Below are 15,451 nucleotides of genomic sequence, written 5' to 3'. Positions count from 1 at the left end.
CTCTCTCTTAGAGAAACAGAAGGGAGGGGGGAATGAGAGGGGAGAGGAAGAGGAAAGGAAAGGAAGGGGGAGAAGGGGAGGGAGAAACTGTTTTTCTCCAAAAACAAAGAAGGCAGAGTAAAAGAAAAAGCAAGAGAGTCTTTAAAAAGAGTAACTTGCTCTGTTTCTCTTAGAGAAAGGGAAAGCAACTTTAGAGAGAGACAGAATAGAAAAAAATTTTCTGAGAAAACCAGATAGGAAAAAAAGAGAGAAAAGAATAACTCTCTTCTTTCAGTCAGAGAATATGAAAGTTTAACTTTTCCTGTTTCTTTTGGAGAAGGAGAAAGAATAGAGGAAAGGGAAAGAAAGAGAAGAAAAAGGAGAGAGAAGAAAGTTAGAAAAAAAGAAATTAAGAAGAAAGAAAAACACTTTTATTTCTGCTATTCTAAGAGAAACAGAGAAAGAAGGAATAAAGGAAAGAAGGAAAGGAAGAGGAGCCAGAAGGGGGGGAGAATAAACTTCTCTTTATCTCCTCATCCCAGCCCCCTACTCTGATCATCTGTCTTCTCTCTCTCACATGTACTTTTCTGTCACCTTGTTCCTCTTTTGAGGTGGATTCCACCTTCCCTAGCTGTGGACAAATTTTGGTGGTTGAGAAACAATGCCCAGATTCATGAGGGTTGTCATTTCTAGCCAGATCTTCAGCTAGACGTTAGGAGATTCAAGAGAGAGTTCCTCTTCCCATGATGTCATGAGATTCTTTGTTCCTTGTCTTCTTGCCAGCCTTTAACCCTCTTGACTACCTCAGGGACCCCTCTAATGACTTGGTTTGTCAGGTTTCCAAGCTGCAGGTCTGTTTGCATATCCAAGTAGCCTAGCCTCATTATACTGTACTTTCAAGTCTTTGTAATGACCTGCTTTAAGCTTTTATTTATAGTCTAAATTTTGGCTAATTTATTGACTAAATTTTTTAAAAATCAGTTTCTTGGTCAGGTCTTGATCAGACTTTCATATGTTGTTTGTTCAATCAATAAATGTAAGAAGCTTCTTTTTTAGTCTTTTGGGGACAGCCGGGCCGTCTTCATTCTTTCCTTGCATTTGAAAACATACAGTAGATGGAGCTGCTCCTCTCATGAGAACTGAACCAATACAATTGAAACTTGTTTTTTATTCTATAATGCAGACTTTATTTAGAGGTCACATTGATCTAAAAAAAACAAATAAAGCACAGCTTTAAAATGCACACTGCATCCCTCCTAAGAATAAGTCCTCTGGTACTAACTAAATTGTGAAGAATATATATTAGTTATATAAAAGAATATATTTTTTCAGGGAAGGATTGATTAAATCATGTTTTCCTGACAAATTTAGACTAATTTAAATCAAATCCATTCTACTTCTAAAACTTTTTAACTTGAAGAATAAATATATCATGTTAAACTCTTGGAAAAATGTATTGACTTATTTTTAATATCTCCTACATTTCCCAATATATCTGTTTCCCTCACTCCAAGAGAGCCATTCTTAACATTCATAACAGAAGAAAAACAGTCCAGCAAAACTAACCAACACATAAAAAAGAAGAATTAGCTCAAAGGTTGGCAGCAGGGAAGACAAGCAGAAGCCCGGGGTCTATGGGCAATCCACAAACTAATCAGCCTTTGAGTAATTGGAATTGGATCTTTATTATTTTCTCTCTGGTCACCTTCCAATATACATGTACATTTTTATAGGAGCTTCTTCATTATACTCTGTGTTACAACTGTTTCTAACCCCACCATGTAAATTACCATGAGCCCACACAGTTGGATCTTGAAAGAAATTAAAGGAGGTCTTTTTAGAAGCCCAGAAAGTAAAATATTAATAAAATTTTAACATGCAGCTTCGTTTCAATCACTCAAATACTAACTAATCAAAAAAAAGAAAAAGTCAGACATTTGCAGTGTTTCACACCCATAGGCCCCACCTCTGCAAAGAAATGGAGGAGGAACTTTTTCTTTTCTCTTCTTGGGGATCAAGCTTAGTCATAATAACTTCATGGCATTCAGTTACAATTATTTTGTTGGTTTTTCCATTTATATTATTGTAGTCCTGTATGTTCTTTTTCTGGTTTTCCTTATTTTGCTTTGTTTCAGTTCATATAAGTCTTCTGATACTTCTCCGTATCCATCATAGTCATAATTTCTTATAGCTCACTAATTTTCCATTGCATTCATGTACCACAACTTGTTTGACCATTCCCCAATTGATAGGCACCTACTTTTGTTTCCATTTCTTTGGCACTATAAAATGTATGTCATTTTTACTCTTTCCTTGGCTTCCCTCATCCTGTCAGTTACCTCTCTAATATGTCCAGTCTCTGTCCCCCTCTTCTTTTCTACTGCTGCTAATCAGGGGCTAGACCCTTAATTACCACCTGGTTGGACTCTTGGAATAGCCTCCTAGTAAATTTTTCTTCTATTTTCTCCCCCCTTCAATGTCTCTTTTCTGTTAGAGCTGCCAAGCTACTGTTCCATATGAAGAGATATGGTCAGGTCACTATTTTGCTCAGAACCCTTCAATGAATCCTTAATGTCTGCTGAATAAAGTTCAGAGTGTTTTGCCTGGAGTTCAAAAGGCCTTCGAAATCTTTGACTGGTATTTTATCTTACTGTTCCTTTCCACATGCTCAGTACTCCAACCAAACTGTAACACTTGCCCTCCCTTACACTTGTATGTATTTTTCCACTTCCATGCCTTTGTTCACTTTGTTGCCTGTGTCTGGAACATCCTCCCCACTCAGCCTGTTAAATTCTTGCCCATCCCTTAAGTTTAACTTAAAGGCTAAGCTTTTCTGGAAGCCTCTCCTGATTCTTCTAGTCAGAGATGAGACCCCCACCATACATAGTACTTTGTTTCTAATATACTCATCTCAAGATCATACATTGTAAGAGAAAGAAGGAAAAGTCAAACATGTCTGCATATATAAACCTATGCATAAGGAAACTGAGAACCATAGGTTAAGGAGTCACAGACATACTAAGCAGTAGAGCTGAGATTTGAATTCATGTCCTCTTAACTCTATGTGGTGAACTCATGGATTATTTGGGGCTGTATTACATACATGTCATTTTCTACTAGACTATAAGCTCCATGAGGGCAGGGACCTCATTTAAACATGATCTCTTTTTTCTCCCCCCCGCAACAATGTCGTCTCTGTATTCTGTGAGAGTTTAACAAGTATATGTCACATCAAATTGGAAAATATATAATATTCCAATTCTAATTATTATTTATACTTTGGTTCGATACTTAAACGTTATCTTTCTTGTCAAATCTTCCAGGATGGCTTCAGCACCCACACCTAAATATAACTCCCGCTCCTTGGAGAATGATTCTATTAGGAGGGTAAGTATAGCTTCTCTGCTTGTTTTTATATTGCGTTCATTAGTCAGTGCCTTGTATTTTTCTGCTGTTATTATATTGAAATGAGACAGTCTAGTGTGGTGGAGACAATGGGGTTAAAGTCAGAAAGACTCAGGTTTAACACAGCTCTCTAACGTGTATTAATTGTTTGACCCTGGACAAGTCTCCAAAACTCTCTGTGCCTCAGGCAACCCTAGGATTTAGCTAAGTCATAGATGACTGTATTGATGGAGGGAGCTCCCTAAAATGGTGATTGAAATCAGATCCTTTCCTATCTGATTTTGTACAGAAGTAACATATTTTATATTTATGAAGCCTTTTATACTTTTCAAAGCACTTTTCATTAACTGCTTAGACACTCATAAAAACCCTGTGAGGGAAGTAGGATAGGTACTTCAGCCCCCATTTTACAGATGAAGAAACTGAGACTCAGAAAAGGTTTAGTGATTTGGCAAAGATGAATAGAGTGCTGAACCTTGGGTCAAGAGGACCTGAGTTCAAATTTGACCTCAGGTACTTGCTAGCTGGGGCCACTAAGTGGTATATGTATAAAGGGCCAGGCCTAGAGTCCAGAAGACATCTTCCTCAGTTCAAATCTGGCCTCAGACACTTACCAGCTGTGTGACCTCAGGCAAGTCACTTCACCCTGTTTGCCTCAGTTTCCTCATCTGTCAAATGAGCTGGAGAAGGAAATGGCAAACCACTCCAGTATCTCTGCCAAGAAAACCCCAAATGGGGGCAGCTAGGTGGCGTAGTGAGTAGAGCACTGGCCCTGGAGTCAGGAGGACCTGAGTTCAAATTCGACCTCAGACTTACTTACTAGCTGTGTGACCTTGGGCAAGTCACTTAACCCCAATTGCCCTGCTTTCCCCCCCTCCAAAAAAAAACCCCAAATGGGGTCACAAAGGGTCAGATGGGACTGAAATGACTGAATAACAACAAACTTAATAGCTATACTACCCTGTCCAAGTCATTTAACCTCTGCCTGCCTCAGTTTCCCCATCTGTAAAATAAGGACAGTAATAGCACTTTGCAAACCTTAAGCTCTTTATTATGCTTGTTATAACAGAGCTGGGTCTAGAACCCAACTCTTTGGACTCAAAATCTTTAAATGACATCATATTGGATCAGTGCTAAATTCACATGGTAACCCAGGGAAATAAATTGTAATAAGGTTCCTTTAATATCCTAAAATGGAGGTGTCAGACACTCCTGAGTGCTGCTGGAACCAAATTAAATTGTAATTGTGAAATATTTAACAAAATCAATACAGATATAATAAAACATAGGTAACATTACATTTTCAAACTAAGTCAGAGCTGTCAGGAATCCTTGGGATGTGGATTGAGAGCCTCTATTTCTATTTGAGATTGACACCACTGTCCTAAGAGATATGGTGTCCCAAAAGTCTTAGTTCAGTTTAAAGTTTTAACAGCTTAAAACTGCACTAAGACTTTTGGGATACTTTCTATATCCTGTTTCATTCAGACACTAGTTTCTGTTATCCAGATGCTTTTTTGGTGATCATTAATGCTTTCTCCCACTGGCCCAGTAATTTGGTTTTCAAAAGATCCACAGGGTAGTTATGTTTCTCTGTCTGCTTCTTAGTGAAATGAAGTATTAACTGCCAGTGTCAGTTTCTCCTCAGTTTCATGATTCATGACTTAGTTTTCTTTGTGTGTGCGTGTTGGGGGGGCGGGGTGTAGAAAGACACTGCTGGCTTGAAGCAATATGTAATATTCTCCTCATTAAAATGTGCAAACAAATGCAATTTAAATTTTTCTAAGGCTGGCCTGTAAACTTGCATCTAATCTGAAAGAAAACAGGTGGTCAGAGGAGCCTCTGGCATTCTCCAACTGAAGCCCCTCTCTGGAGGGGGTGGGCTGAACACTTCTCTGAAATTCACACTAAGGTATTTATGGCATTTACACATGAATTAAATGCAAATTGGAAAATGACCAAACCGAAGAGAGAAAGAAGTGAAAGGCAGCCGTGAAAAGCACCAAAGAGCCCTCCTAAAGCTTGATGGTTTATTAGGTAGGTTCTTGTACTTCACAAGTCACTAGGGAAACTAGGCGAGGATTATGGCTAAATCCTTGAGGTCACAAGAGACCTCTTTTTCCCCCCCTTGCATCCATATTATGTGAGTGTGCCAGGCCTTAAGTGAGAGCTAGAGGTTACTAGACAAGCTAGCTCAGCTTCTTACTCAGTTACCTTTGGGAGAAATCATTTTAGCAAACTCTGAAACTTAATATATATGATGAGCTGGACCTGAGAGAAGGCTGATTTGTCATTCCGGTGAGTTGAGACCACACTGAAATGAAACTTTCCCTTGATCATAAACTATAAGATTACTCTGATGAATGTTACATATTGTATGCAGGAAACTTGCCAGAACAGACTGGCCTGTTATGCTTATGCTAACATTTTTCTGGGAATAATGGGAAATCTAGAAAAATGTAAAAGTATTTTTAATGTTTGGCTTTTAACTCTTATGTCAGAGCTGGAAATCAGGTTTTTGTTGGCTGTGCAAAGCCATTATTTCTTTAATTTGAATAATTTATATAAAAAAATTGGAATCATTTGACTGGCAAAGCCATTTTTTTGAAAAGTATTCCATTATTTTGAAAACAGACCAGCAATTGCATAGCAAATAAATATTGCTACTAATCATTTCTTATGTTGTTATTCGAATGTGATTCGCTAATTTTATAGCATTGTTAATGTTCATTTTTCTTCAATTTTTTTCTTTTTTTAAAAAAAAGTATCTTGCTAGCTCAGTTTGTGTTTCTGAGATCTAAAGAACCTGTACAAAGCATTATAGTTCTTTCTGATGCTCCTGTTTTATTTCAGAGCTCAAGAGACGGATTCACTCGAGACCTCTGTGAAGAAATTCCTCGACTTCCAGGAGAAACCAGAATTACGGGTAAAGATTGTTAGAAATTGATAAAGTGTCCCAAAACATCAGCTGGCTCTAATCACTTAGGTCTTATCTTCTAAAGACTAAATTTAGACAAATAGGGCACTTTTATTCAGGGCTGTTAAGAGAGAACTATTTCTTTCATTGGATCTTTGATGTTATGTCTATTTCAAGAGCTTTGTGTTAACTTGATTATAATTGCTATTTTTCTGTGCCAAAGACAGAATTGTTTAGGAAATTTGGTATTTATCTCTAGAAATTTTCCTCTCTGAACTAAAAACTGACTATATGGTAAGTCCAATATAATATTAAGTTATTCAGCCTCTGGATTTTAAAATGCAAATGTTTCTTTACTTAGAATAGTAAATATACCTACTGTAAATACTGATTCGCAAATTATTAAAATAAAAATCTAATATACTCAACCATGATCTCTTATTAACCCTAAAATTAGAAAGTCCAGCAGCTAAAAGGTAGCATTCTAAAAACCTGGTAGGTTTATAGATTAACAAATTATATTTTGAAACTATACTGGTGGGAAGTGATTTTCCAGATAAGATGTTGGTTATCATTAATTCATTTTTATTCATGACATTTCAGCCTTAAAAGGATGCTACCTTCTTTGTAATGGTCATTCAAATATGAGACTACCGGAATATCCATGAGCTTTATCTGAGCCAAGTACTGATACCATAAGGTTTCACTTCTTATAATATTCCTGTATCAGTTTCATAGTAACTCCTATGACATCCTGTGTACTTACTAATTGTGGAAAGCTGTAGGAGGCATTTTTCCCTACTGGGAACTCTTTTGCTAGGGTACTTTTTCTTTATTTTTAAAAATAAATACTGCTTTTGTTTTTTAACATTACTTACTGTCCACTAACACCACCTCTACCCTCACCCCCCCATCTGTCTGATCAGAGATCAGACTTATTCTGCCACCTTCTGCTCCAAGGGATTTTTTTATATCACATGTGCTAGGCTGCTCTGGTAACTTTTTCAACCTAGAAGTAGTACTATGTTTCTAATTCTTGTCAAGACTTAAAAGAGTTCTATAAGTTACCCACTTAAAAGAAGAGCCTTGTTGGAGGAGGATCAAGGATTCCGAGGCATAAATTCTAAATAACTTGTCATGTCATATTGCAAAACATGTTAAGTCAACAAGTCAAATCAGTATGTATTGAGTCTAGGCCAGGGATGGGAAACCTGCGGCCTTAAGGCCACATGTGGCCTTCTAGGTCATTAAGTGCAGCGTTTTGCCTGAATCCAAATTTTAATTTTATTTTTTTATTCAGTCAAAAGGCTGCATTTAAGGACCTATAAGGCCACAGGTTTCCCACCCCTGAGATAGGCAACCTGAAGGAACAGTATTCATGAAATGTTATTGCTGAAAAATATTTTGTAATTTGCAGACATTGTAGGAACTGTGTACTTGCTTTTTAGGATACATTATTGTTATCTTTCAAACCTAACTAATACCATTCAATACTGAAAACAAAGCTCATTAAGCATTGTTTCAAGAGGGAAAATTGTGGAGAGGAAGGCCGATTAACTTACCATACATGGGACTAATGAGGTCAAGGTTACAGGATTGGGCCCTTTAACTTGGCACAGTAGATAAGTGTTAGTTCTTAGACATAGTCCATCCATACAAAATCTCATGCTTGTAGGTTGTCCTTTTGACCCTAAAGGGCACTAGGTGAAAAGTGTGCAACTCGCTTACTGGGGGAAAAGCACCACAAAATCTATATCCAACTCATTATCATTGTCCCAAGAGAAAGAATACAGAATTGTCAACACCATTTATAGAAGGCAGGACCTCAATCTTGGTAATACTACAAGATTGTCATTTAATTTCCTGTGCAGTAGACTTACTAGTTATTACTGCTTTTATACTTGAGCAAAAAAGGGATATCAATTTTAAAAAATGAAAAGCAGTTAAGTAATTCAAGTTATTCCATAAATACATTCAGCCTTCTAATTTAGTTTTTCCTTATGCTTCATCCTACCGCAGACTCAGTCACTATCCTCTGTTATGTCTTTTTAGTACTTAAATATTTGAGCTTAAACTTAGCTGAACCTTTCTCTCAAGAGGAGGATAGATTAGGAACATTTGGCAGACTTCCTTTTCTTAGGGATCCATTAATTACCAAAAACCACCATTGTAATATATGTGTATCTTAAAGCAGAGCTCAGCAAGCCCAAATTCTTAGCTCCTTCCTTGCCTCAGGTGTCATGATCACTGTGGGAAAGCTTGATGAGACATTCCTTATACCCCAGATGTGTCACATACCAATTTACTCTAATGCTTTATACTCCCTTGGCATGATCATGTGAAAACATTGCCAGTGCTTACTTTAAACCTCGCTAGTTCTTACTTGGATACTTTTTTTTTACTTCAATAGACAAAGAAGTAATTTATATATGTCCATTCAATGGCCCCATTAAAGGACGAGTTTACATCACCAATTATCGCTTGTATTTAAGAAGCTTGGAAACGGTAAGTAGAACATAAGAGCTTACAGATAACTATGAATAGTTAGAGATTATAAACTTGTCTTTAATTTTCTTTTGTCATTAGGTTCACTGTGGGTCAAATATGCATGCTATCCAGTATATTTGCAACTGAAGTATCAATGACTAGATTTATATAAAACAGTATGGAACCTGAAACTTTTACATGGAAGGAATATAGGAATATAGTTTGATGTTTGTAGGGGACAGAGAGCAGAAAGTTTAGGATGATCTAGAATAGATGTTCTTAACCTGAGGTCCATGAACTTGTTTTTAAATATTTTAATATGCATTTTTATAAAATTTGTTTCTTTTGTGATCCTACATATTTTATGCATTTAAAAATGTTATTCTGAGGAGTCCATAGTTTTCACCATACTGCTAAAAGGCTCCATGACACAAAAAAGCTTAAGAACCCCTGACCTAGAACATGTCAGCCCTACAAAATAGTAAAGTTCATAGCAGTTTTGAGAGCTTAACTGGGTCTTTACCTTGAAAGTTGTGTTCTGAAAAAAACAGGTCTTGGAACCAGGGTGACTGTGGTTCTAGCTTAGTCTTTCCCAATCTTTTTCTTGTATTGCAAATTTGTAAGTTTCCAAATCTGCCCTTGCATACCAGAGAAAATCTCATAGTCACTGCTGAAAATCGGTATAGTGGGAGGAAGTAAAGCCCTGTAGGGAAAAATACATTTGGCCAATGATGGTGAAGGAAAAAAGGAGAGAAAGAAAGAGAAGGGTGGTGATCATTTAGACTGCACTTGCAGGGCTTTCAGATGTTATAGACTGCCTGTGCTCAAAGCAAATGGAAGGTAGTAGGGACTTAGTGATGGGAAATTACAGGGACGGGAAAAGCAGGGATGGATGTGTGACATCTTTTCAGGAGTGGTCCTAACAGCAGGCTGTGAATGAGAGGAACAGCCAAAGCAGTGGAGAAATTCTGACTTGCTACTTTCCACATGCTAATTCTTCAGGACAACAGTAGCCTCTTTTTTAAGAAAAAAATTCTAAGGTTTCATTGATTTTTTTGGTATATCACCCACATTTCTGAATATATCCCCCTTTATCCTACCCAGTGAAATCTCATCCTTTGTAACAAGAATATAAAGGAGGGAGGAAAAAGCAATTCAACAAAACTAATCCATTTATCAACTGAATCTGACAGTATGTGCAGTATTCCACACCCATAGTCTCCTACCTTTGCAAAGAATGAAAAGGGGTACACCTTTTATTTATTCTTTGGGGACACATTTGGTCATTATTTCATAGCATTCGGTTTGGATGTTTGTTCCTTCTTTTCATGGATGTTGTTGTAGTCATTCTGCATGTTGTATTCCTAGATCTGCTTACTTCACTTTACATTAGTTCATATAAGTTTTCCCATGCTTCTCCAAATTCTTTCAGTCATTTCTTAAATCACAGTGATAATCCTATTACATTCATTTGCCACAAATTCCCCAGTTGATGGGCATGTCCTTTGTTTCTAATTACTTGCTACCACAAAAAGTGCTGCTATAAATGTTTTGATGTATATGGGGCCTTTCTTTAAACCCCCTTGTTGGGGCATGTCCTGGCTGAGTGATATGTGGGTTCAAGGTTATGGCTTGACTCCTTTTTTTCTTTATGTAAAGTTCATTGTCAGACTTCTGGTCAATATGGCTGTCTAAATGGAGGCAGCCTGCCTATTTCCGACATACCTACTCTAGCAAAAACCTGAAATTTGCTGAATAATGACCAAAAAATTTAATGAAAAACTACAATAAGATAATTCTTCACCAAGAACTACACAGAAAGTCAGCCAGAAGCCAAGTAAAGCCAGTGCCAGCACATGCAAACAAGCCTATAACTTCTCAAGTGCAACTAGGCCAGATACAAGTATAGCTTGCAGGGCTCTGTGTCTGGAAGCAACAAGAATGGAAGGTCCCCCAAGAAAACTCTAGGGTGGGGACTTTGGTAACCCTGAAGAATGGCAGAGATCACTGTGAGAAGGCAATTCTCAGGGCAGCTCACATGCCTAGGAGCTCCAGTGGTCCCTAGCACTCTGTTCTGAGACCCATAGGAGATCTTCAAGGTCTAGTACTCTGAACCTCAAAGATCTAGGGGGCTCTGACCTCAGAATTGGAAGTCAGTGAAGGAACCCGGGTGATCCAGAGTGAGCCCAAGGAGGGCAGACCACCCTACCCAAAAAAAAGCATAGCAGGAGACAGAGCTTGTCTCTGGCACAAAGCCTCAGTTTAAGGGCCAAGATTAGAAAGATGAATAAACCAAAGAAGACACCAACATGTATAAAACATTATTCCTTATCCAAGTATTTCTCAGAGAGGAGAAAACATCTCTGTAACTGAAAGCAGAAACTCAAAGGAAAAAATGGATTTTCCAAAAGCACTACATGAATATTTAGAGGAAATGAAGCAAAAGATAAAAAATGAAATAAAACCTCTAGAGGAAAGAATTGGAAAGAGAATTAATAGAAGAGAAAGTGGTAAACCTTCCCCAAGTAATGGACTCCCTGAAAACTAGAATAGACCAAATAGAAATTAGTGATTCTGTGAGACAGCAAGAAATAATAGAACAATATCCAAAGGCTGCAGAAATGGAAGAAAATATAATCTGATATCAAAAATGACTAACCTAGAAAACAAAGCAAGGAGATTTAATTTAAGAATTATTAGACTCCTTTGTTAGACTTATCTCTTCTTAGCAATTCAAGGATCCAAGACAACTCCAAAGGACTCATGATGGAAAATGCTCTCCACATCCAGAAAAAGAGCTATGGAGTCTGAATGCAGATTGAAGCATATCATTTGCTCTCTTTTTTTCTTTCTTTCTTTGTTTCTTCTTTCTCTTGGTTTCTCCCATTGATTCTAATTCTTCTTTACAACATGACTAATGTGAAAATAGGTTCAACATGAATGTATATGTAGAACCTATATCAAATTACATGCCATCTTAAGGTGGGTGGGGAGAGGAGAGATGGGGAGAAAATTTTGAACTCAAAATCTTATGGAAGTGAATGTTGAAAACTAAAAATAAATTAATTTTTTTAAAAGGAATTATTAGACTCCTTGAAAATTGTAAATTTTTTAAAGCCTGGGAGACTAGCCAAGATGGCAGAACAGGAGGAAGGAGTATAACCCAGCTCGTCTACCTTCCTCCCCTCCCACCTGCCCCCATCCCACTCCAACAAAAACCCAGTACTAATCAGAAAATGCATGGAAAAATTACAATAAATCATTTTTCTGGCTTAGACATAGGGAGACAAATAGAGGTCTGTGGAGATTGGAGACTGGATTTCTAGGACAGTAGTTCTATCCCTGTGCTGCAAGGCTCCATGCCCAGGAATAGAACTGGGGTCTGCAGCTGTTCATTAAGGTAAGAAAAGGTATTGGATGGGCCTGAAGCCAAGCAGGGAATAGATACAGCTGTCAACTGGCCACACTTTCACTTGTACCCTAGACCTGGGTCACAGGTGTTTTATCACTGAGGCAGTGACCTTCATCTAAGAATGGTGACCAGGGAAGCAGCTGTCATAGCCCTGAAGCTGTGTACTGGGTAAGGAGTAGGAGCAAGAAGTGAGCAGCAGCTGTGTGATTCTGATCCAGTCCGCAGCTCTATCTGAAGCCTACAACTTTTTTTAAAGAGTTAAAAATGGTTTTATAAATGAAATCAGAATGCTAGAGAAAAGAAATAGAAAAAAATGAGGGCTGTGATGGAAAGACTTGAAGGAGAATTAACAGCTTAGCACAAGAGGTACAAACCTTGCCCAAGCCACAGATTGCTTGAAAATTAGAGTAGTAAAATAAAATTGAAAGGTATTATATGAAAGTATTTTATTTAAAGTATTTATGTGAAAGATACTATATGAAAAATGACTGAATTGTAAAACAGATCAAGAAGAGAGAATTTTTAATTGTTGGACTGCTTGAAAACCAGGACAAAAATAAGAACTTGGACATCAGATTTCAAGAAATCATGAAAGAAAATTGCCTAGATCTATTAGAGTAAGAGAACAAAGTGAAGATAGGATCTACTGGTAACTAAGAAACCTAAAAAGGAAAATTTAGCATGGTGCCTGGCACATAGCAGACGCTTAATAAATGCTTATTGACTTGAAAATAGAGGACTTCCAAGCATTTCTGATGAAAAGTTGGAGCTAAATAGAAAATTTGAAGTACACAGGAATCAAGAGCAGACTACCCACATAGAACCTTTTTGTCTCCTATTAGTGACCCATTGTAATTCCTCTAGAGCATAGATCCCAGGACATTTCAACATCCCTATATTTAACCACTAATATTGCTTCCAGACTACATGTTCTCATAATGTTATCCTAGAATAGCTCTAGGGCAGGGGTGGGAAACCTGCAGCCTCAAGACCACATGTGGCCCTCTAGGTCCTGAGGTGTGACCTTTTGACTGAGTCCAAGTTTTACAGAACAAATCCTTTTATTAAGGGGATTTGTTCTGTGAAGTTTGGATTCAGTCAAAGGGCTGCACTTGAGGACCTAGAGTGCCACATGTGGCCTCAAGACTTCCCCACCCCTGCTCTGGAATTTTGCCTTGGGATGATCTCGGTGATCTTCAGTTGCCCCTTGGGTACAGGCCTAGGCTACTGCCTAATCTGCGAGACTTGCAGGGCAGCAGGTATGTTCTGTAGTTGCCTCCAGGGTTTATAGACTACTTTAGGAAAAGATCTAATTCACACCATAGTATCAGGACCCCTCTGCTAGGGTGTCAGTGGCCCTGGGGTGGTGTCAGGGAAGGGACAGCAGCTGGGAAAGACAGAGCTAATTCATTCCTGTGGCATCTCTGGGCTTATAGTAGACATGCTGAAGATGGCCTTGGGATAGTATTTAGAACCATACTGATAATTTCTGAAGCCTCCTTGAGCTTCATTAACAATAAAGAATTCTGAAATTCCTTTATTAGATCGTAATCAATCATTCTGTCTCTCTCTATGTCACTTTCTCTTCTCTCCTTCTCCCTGCCCTTCCCCATCACCAACAGTAAACCCTGGTAGCCCTCTGTTGCCTTTAGAATCAATTATCAACTCCTCTGTTTGCCTTTAAAAGCCTTTCCAAATTTGTCTCAACTTCCCTTTTCAACCCTGTTATATTATATATTACTCCCGTTCACACTTCAGTCCAGCCAGATTGGCCTTGCTATTCCTCGAACACCACATTCAATCTCCTGTCTCTATGCCATTTTCGCTGCCTGCCCCCAAGCCCAGAATGCACTCCCTCTTCATCTCCACCTCTAAGAATCATCTCTTTCCTTCAAAAATCAGCTCACATTTCACCTTGTACCTGAAGCCTTTCTGTACCCCCTCCCTTTTCTATAAAATTCTCTTGTGTTTCTTTTGTATATGCTTGTATACGGACAGTGTTTCTCCCCAGATATCTAGAAAGCAAGGATGGGGATTGTTTCATTTTTATCTTTTTATCCTTAGCACTTACCACAGTGCCTCACACATAGTAGGTGCTCAGTAAATGCTTGTTGAAGGATTAATTGATTAGGCCCTAGTGGTTTCCTGGTAGTCCAGTGGTGCCGTACCATTGACAGCTTAAATCTAGTCTCACTCCTAGCCCTCTTTGCAAAAATAAGACCCTTCTAGTTTGTTATATGTTTAATATAATGTAATATAGTATTATATATTGTTACATTATATATATGTAGTAATATAATAATATAAAGGTTTAGTAGCTGCTTACTTTACAAAAGAACTTGAGATGGCTCACAAACTACAAAAAGTGCAAAATATTACCTTAAAAAATAAAACAGAACTTGAAAGAAGCAGGAGGAGTACACACTTTCAGGCACGAGAATGGGACACGTTTTTTAATAGTTGGGTAGTCAATATGCCTGTGAACTTTCTGGCTGCTAAGACAAAGCAAACACGTTTGGTTATAGAGTTTTTGTTTTCTGACAAAAGAACAGATGTAAATTCATTTACAGAGACAGAATTTTTTTCCTGGAACTAAAGTCAAAAGAAATTTATTGTGTGAGTTCTTATGTAAAGGTTATTGAATGACATAGTGAACAAATACCTTCAGCTGTAGCTTTACAAAAGATAAACAAACAAAAACTGTCAGATTCTCTTATGACCTTGCTATACACATCATCACATTCTAATTCAGCAAAAGGATTTGTGCAAGGGCTTGAGATACATTGGTTGGCTTTCTGTTGATAAAATGGGATAAAACTTGGAGAAGCTAGGGCCAGAAATAGATAGTTAATGTGCCCATTAGACTACAACTCTCAAATATTAGATATCTTAATCTTTGGATAGGTGCTGGATCTCATTGAACTCAAGCTAAAATCCTCTAACAAGTGCCACCAGTACTGCTAATTTATATTGCTCATTAAAGTGAGAGCTATGAATTTGGTAGCAGTCTGAGCTACATTTGTATTCTTTCTGAGACCAACTTATATCAGCACCAACAAGTAGGCAGCAGGATTTTCTACTGGTAGATTCCTCTTTTTTTTTTCAAGAAGTGGCTTTAAATCTTCTCGAGATTAGCATTTCAATTCATTCTCCTTTCCAACTGATTTTGATATCTGTTTTCACTTTCACTTTTATGAAAGTGACAGCCAGAAACCCTAGTGTAGTACATGGCCACATAGCATGTAGACGCA

General features: G+C 37.8%; 1 protein-coding gene across 1 annotated transcript in view; it reads left to right on the top strand.

Moving 5' to 3' along the window:
• The window catches only part of MTM1 (myotubularin 1), a 103,297-nt gene that overhangs the window by 26,938 nt on the left and 60,908 nt on the right, over window positions 1-15,451 (top strand). Inside the window, exons 2-4 of the mRNA XM_036740066.1 lie at window positions 3,303-3,366; window positions 6,238-6,310; window positions 8,712-8,806. Coding sequence (XP_036595961.1) covers window positions 3,304-3,366; window positions 6,238-6,310; window positions 8,712-8,806 — 231 coding nt within the window. The 5' untranslated portion in view covers window position 3,303. The remainder of the gene's footprint in view (window positions 1-3,302; window positions 3,367-6,237; window positions 6,311-8,711; window positions 8,807-15,451) is intronic.

Source organism: Trichosurus vulpecula, chromosome X (assembly GCF_011100635.1).
Source record: "Trichosurus vulpecula isolate mTriVul1 chromosome X, mTriVul1.pri, whole genome shotgun sequence".
Lineage (NCBI taxonomy): Eukaryota > Metazoa > Chordata > Mammalia > Diprotodontia > Phalangeridae > Trichosurus > Trichosurus vulpecula.
This window is presented reverse-complemented; position numbering and strand designations above follow the sequence as displayed.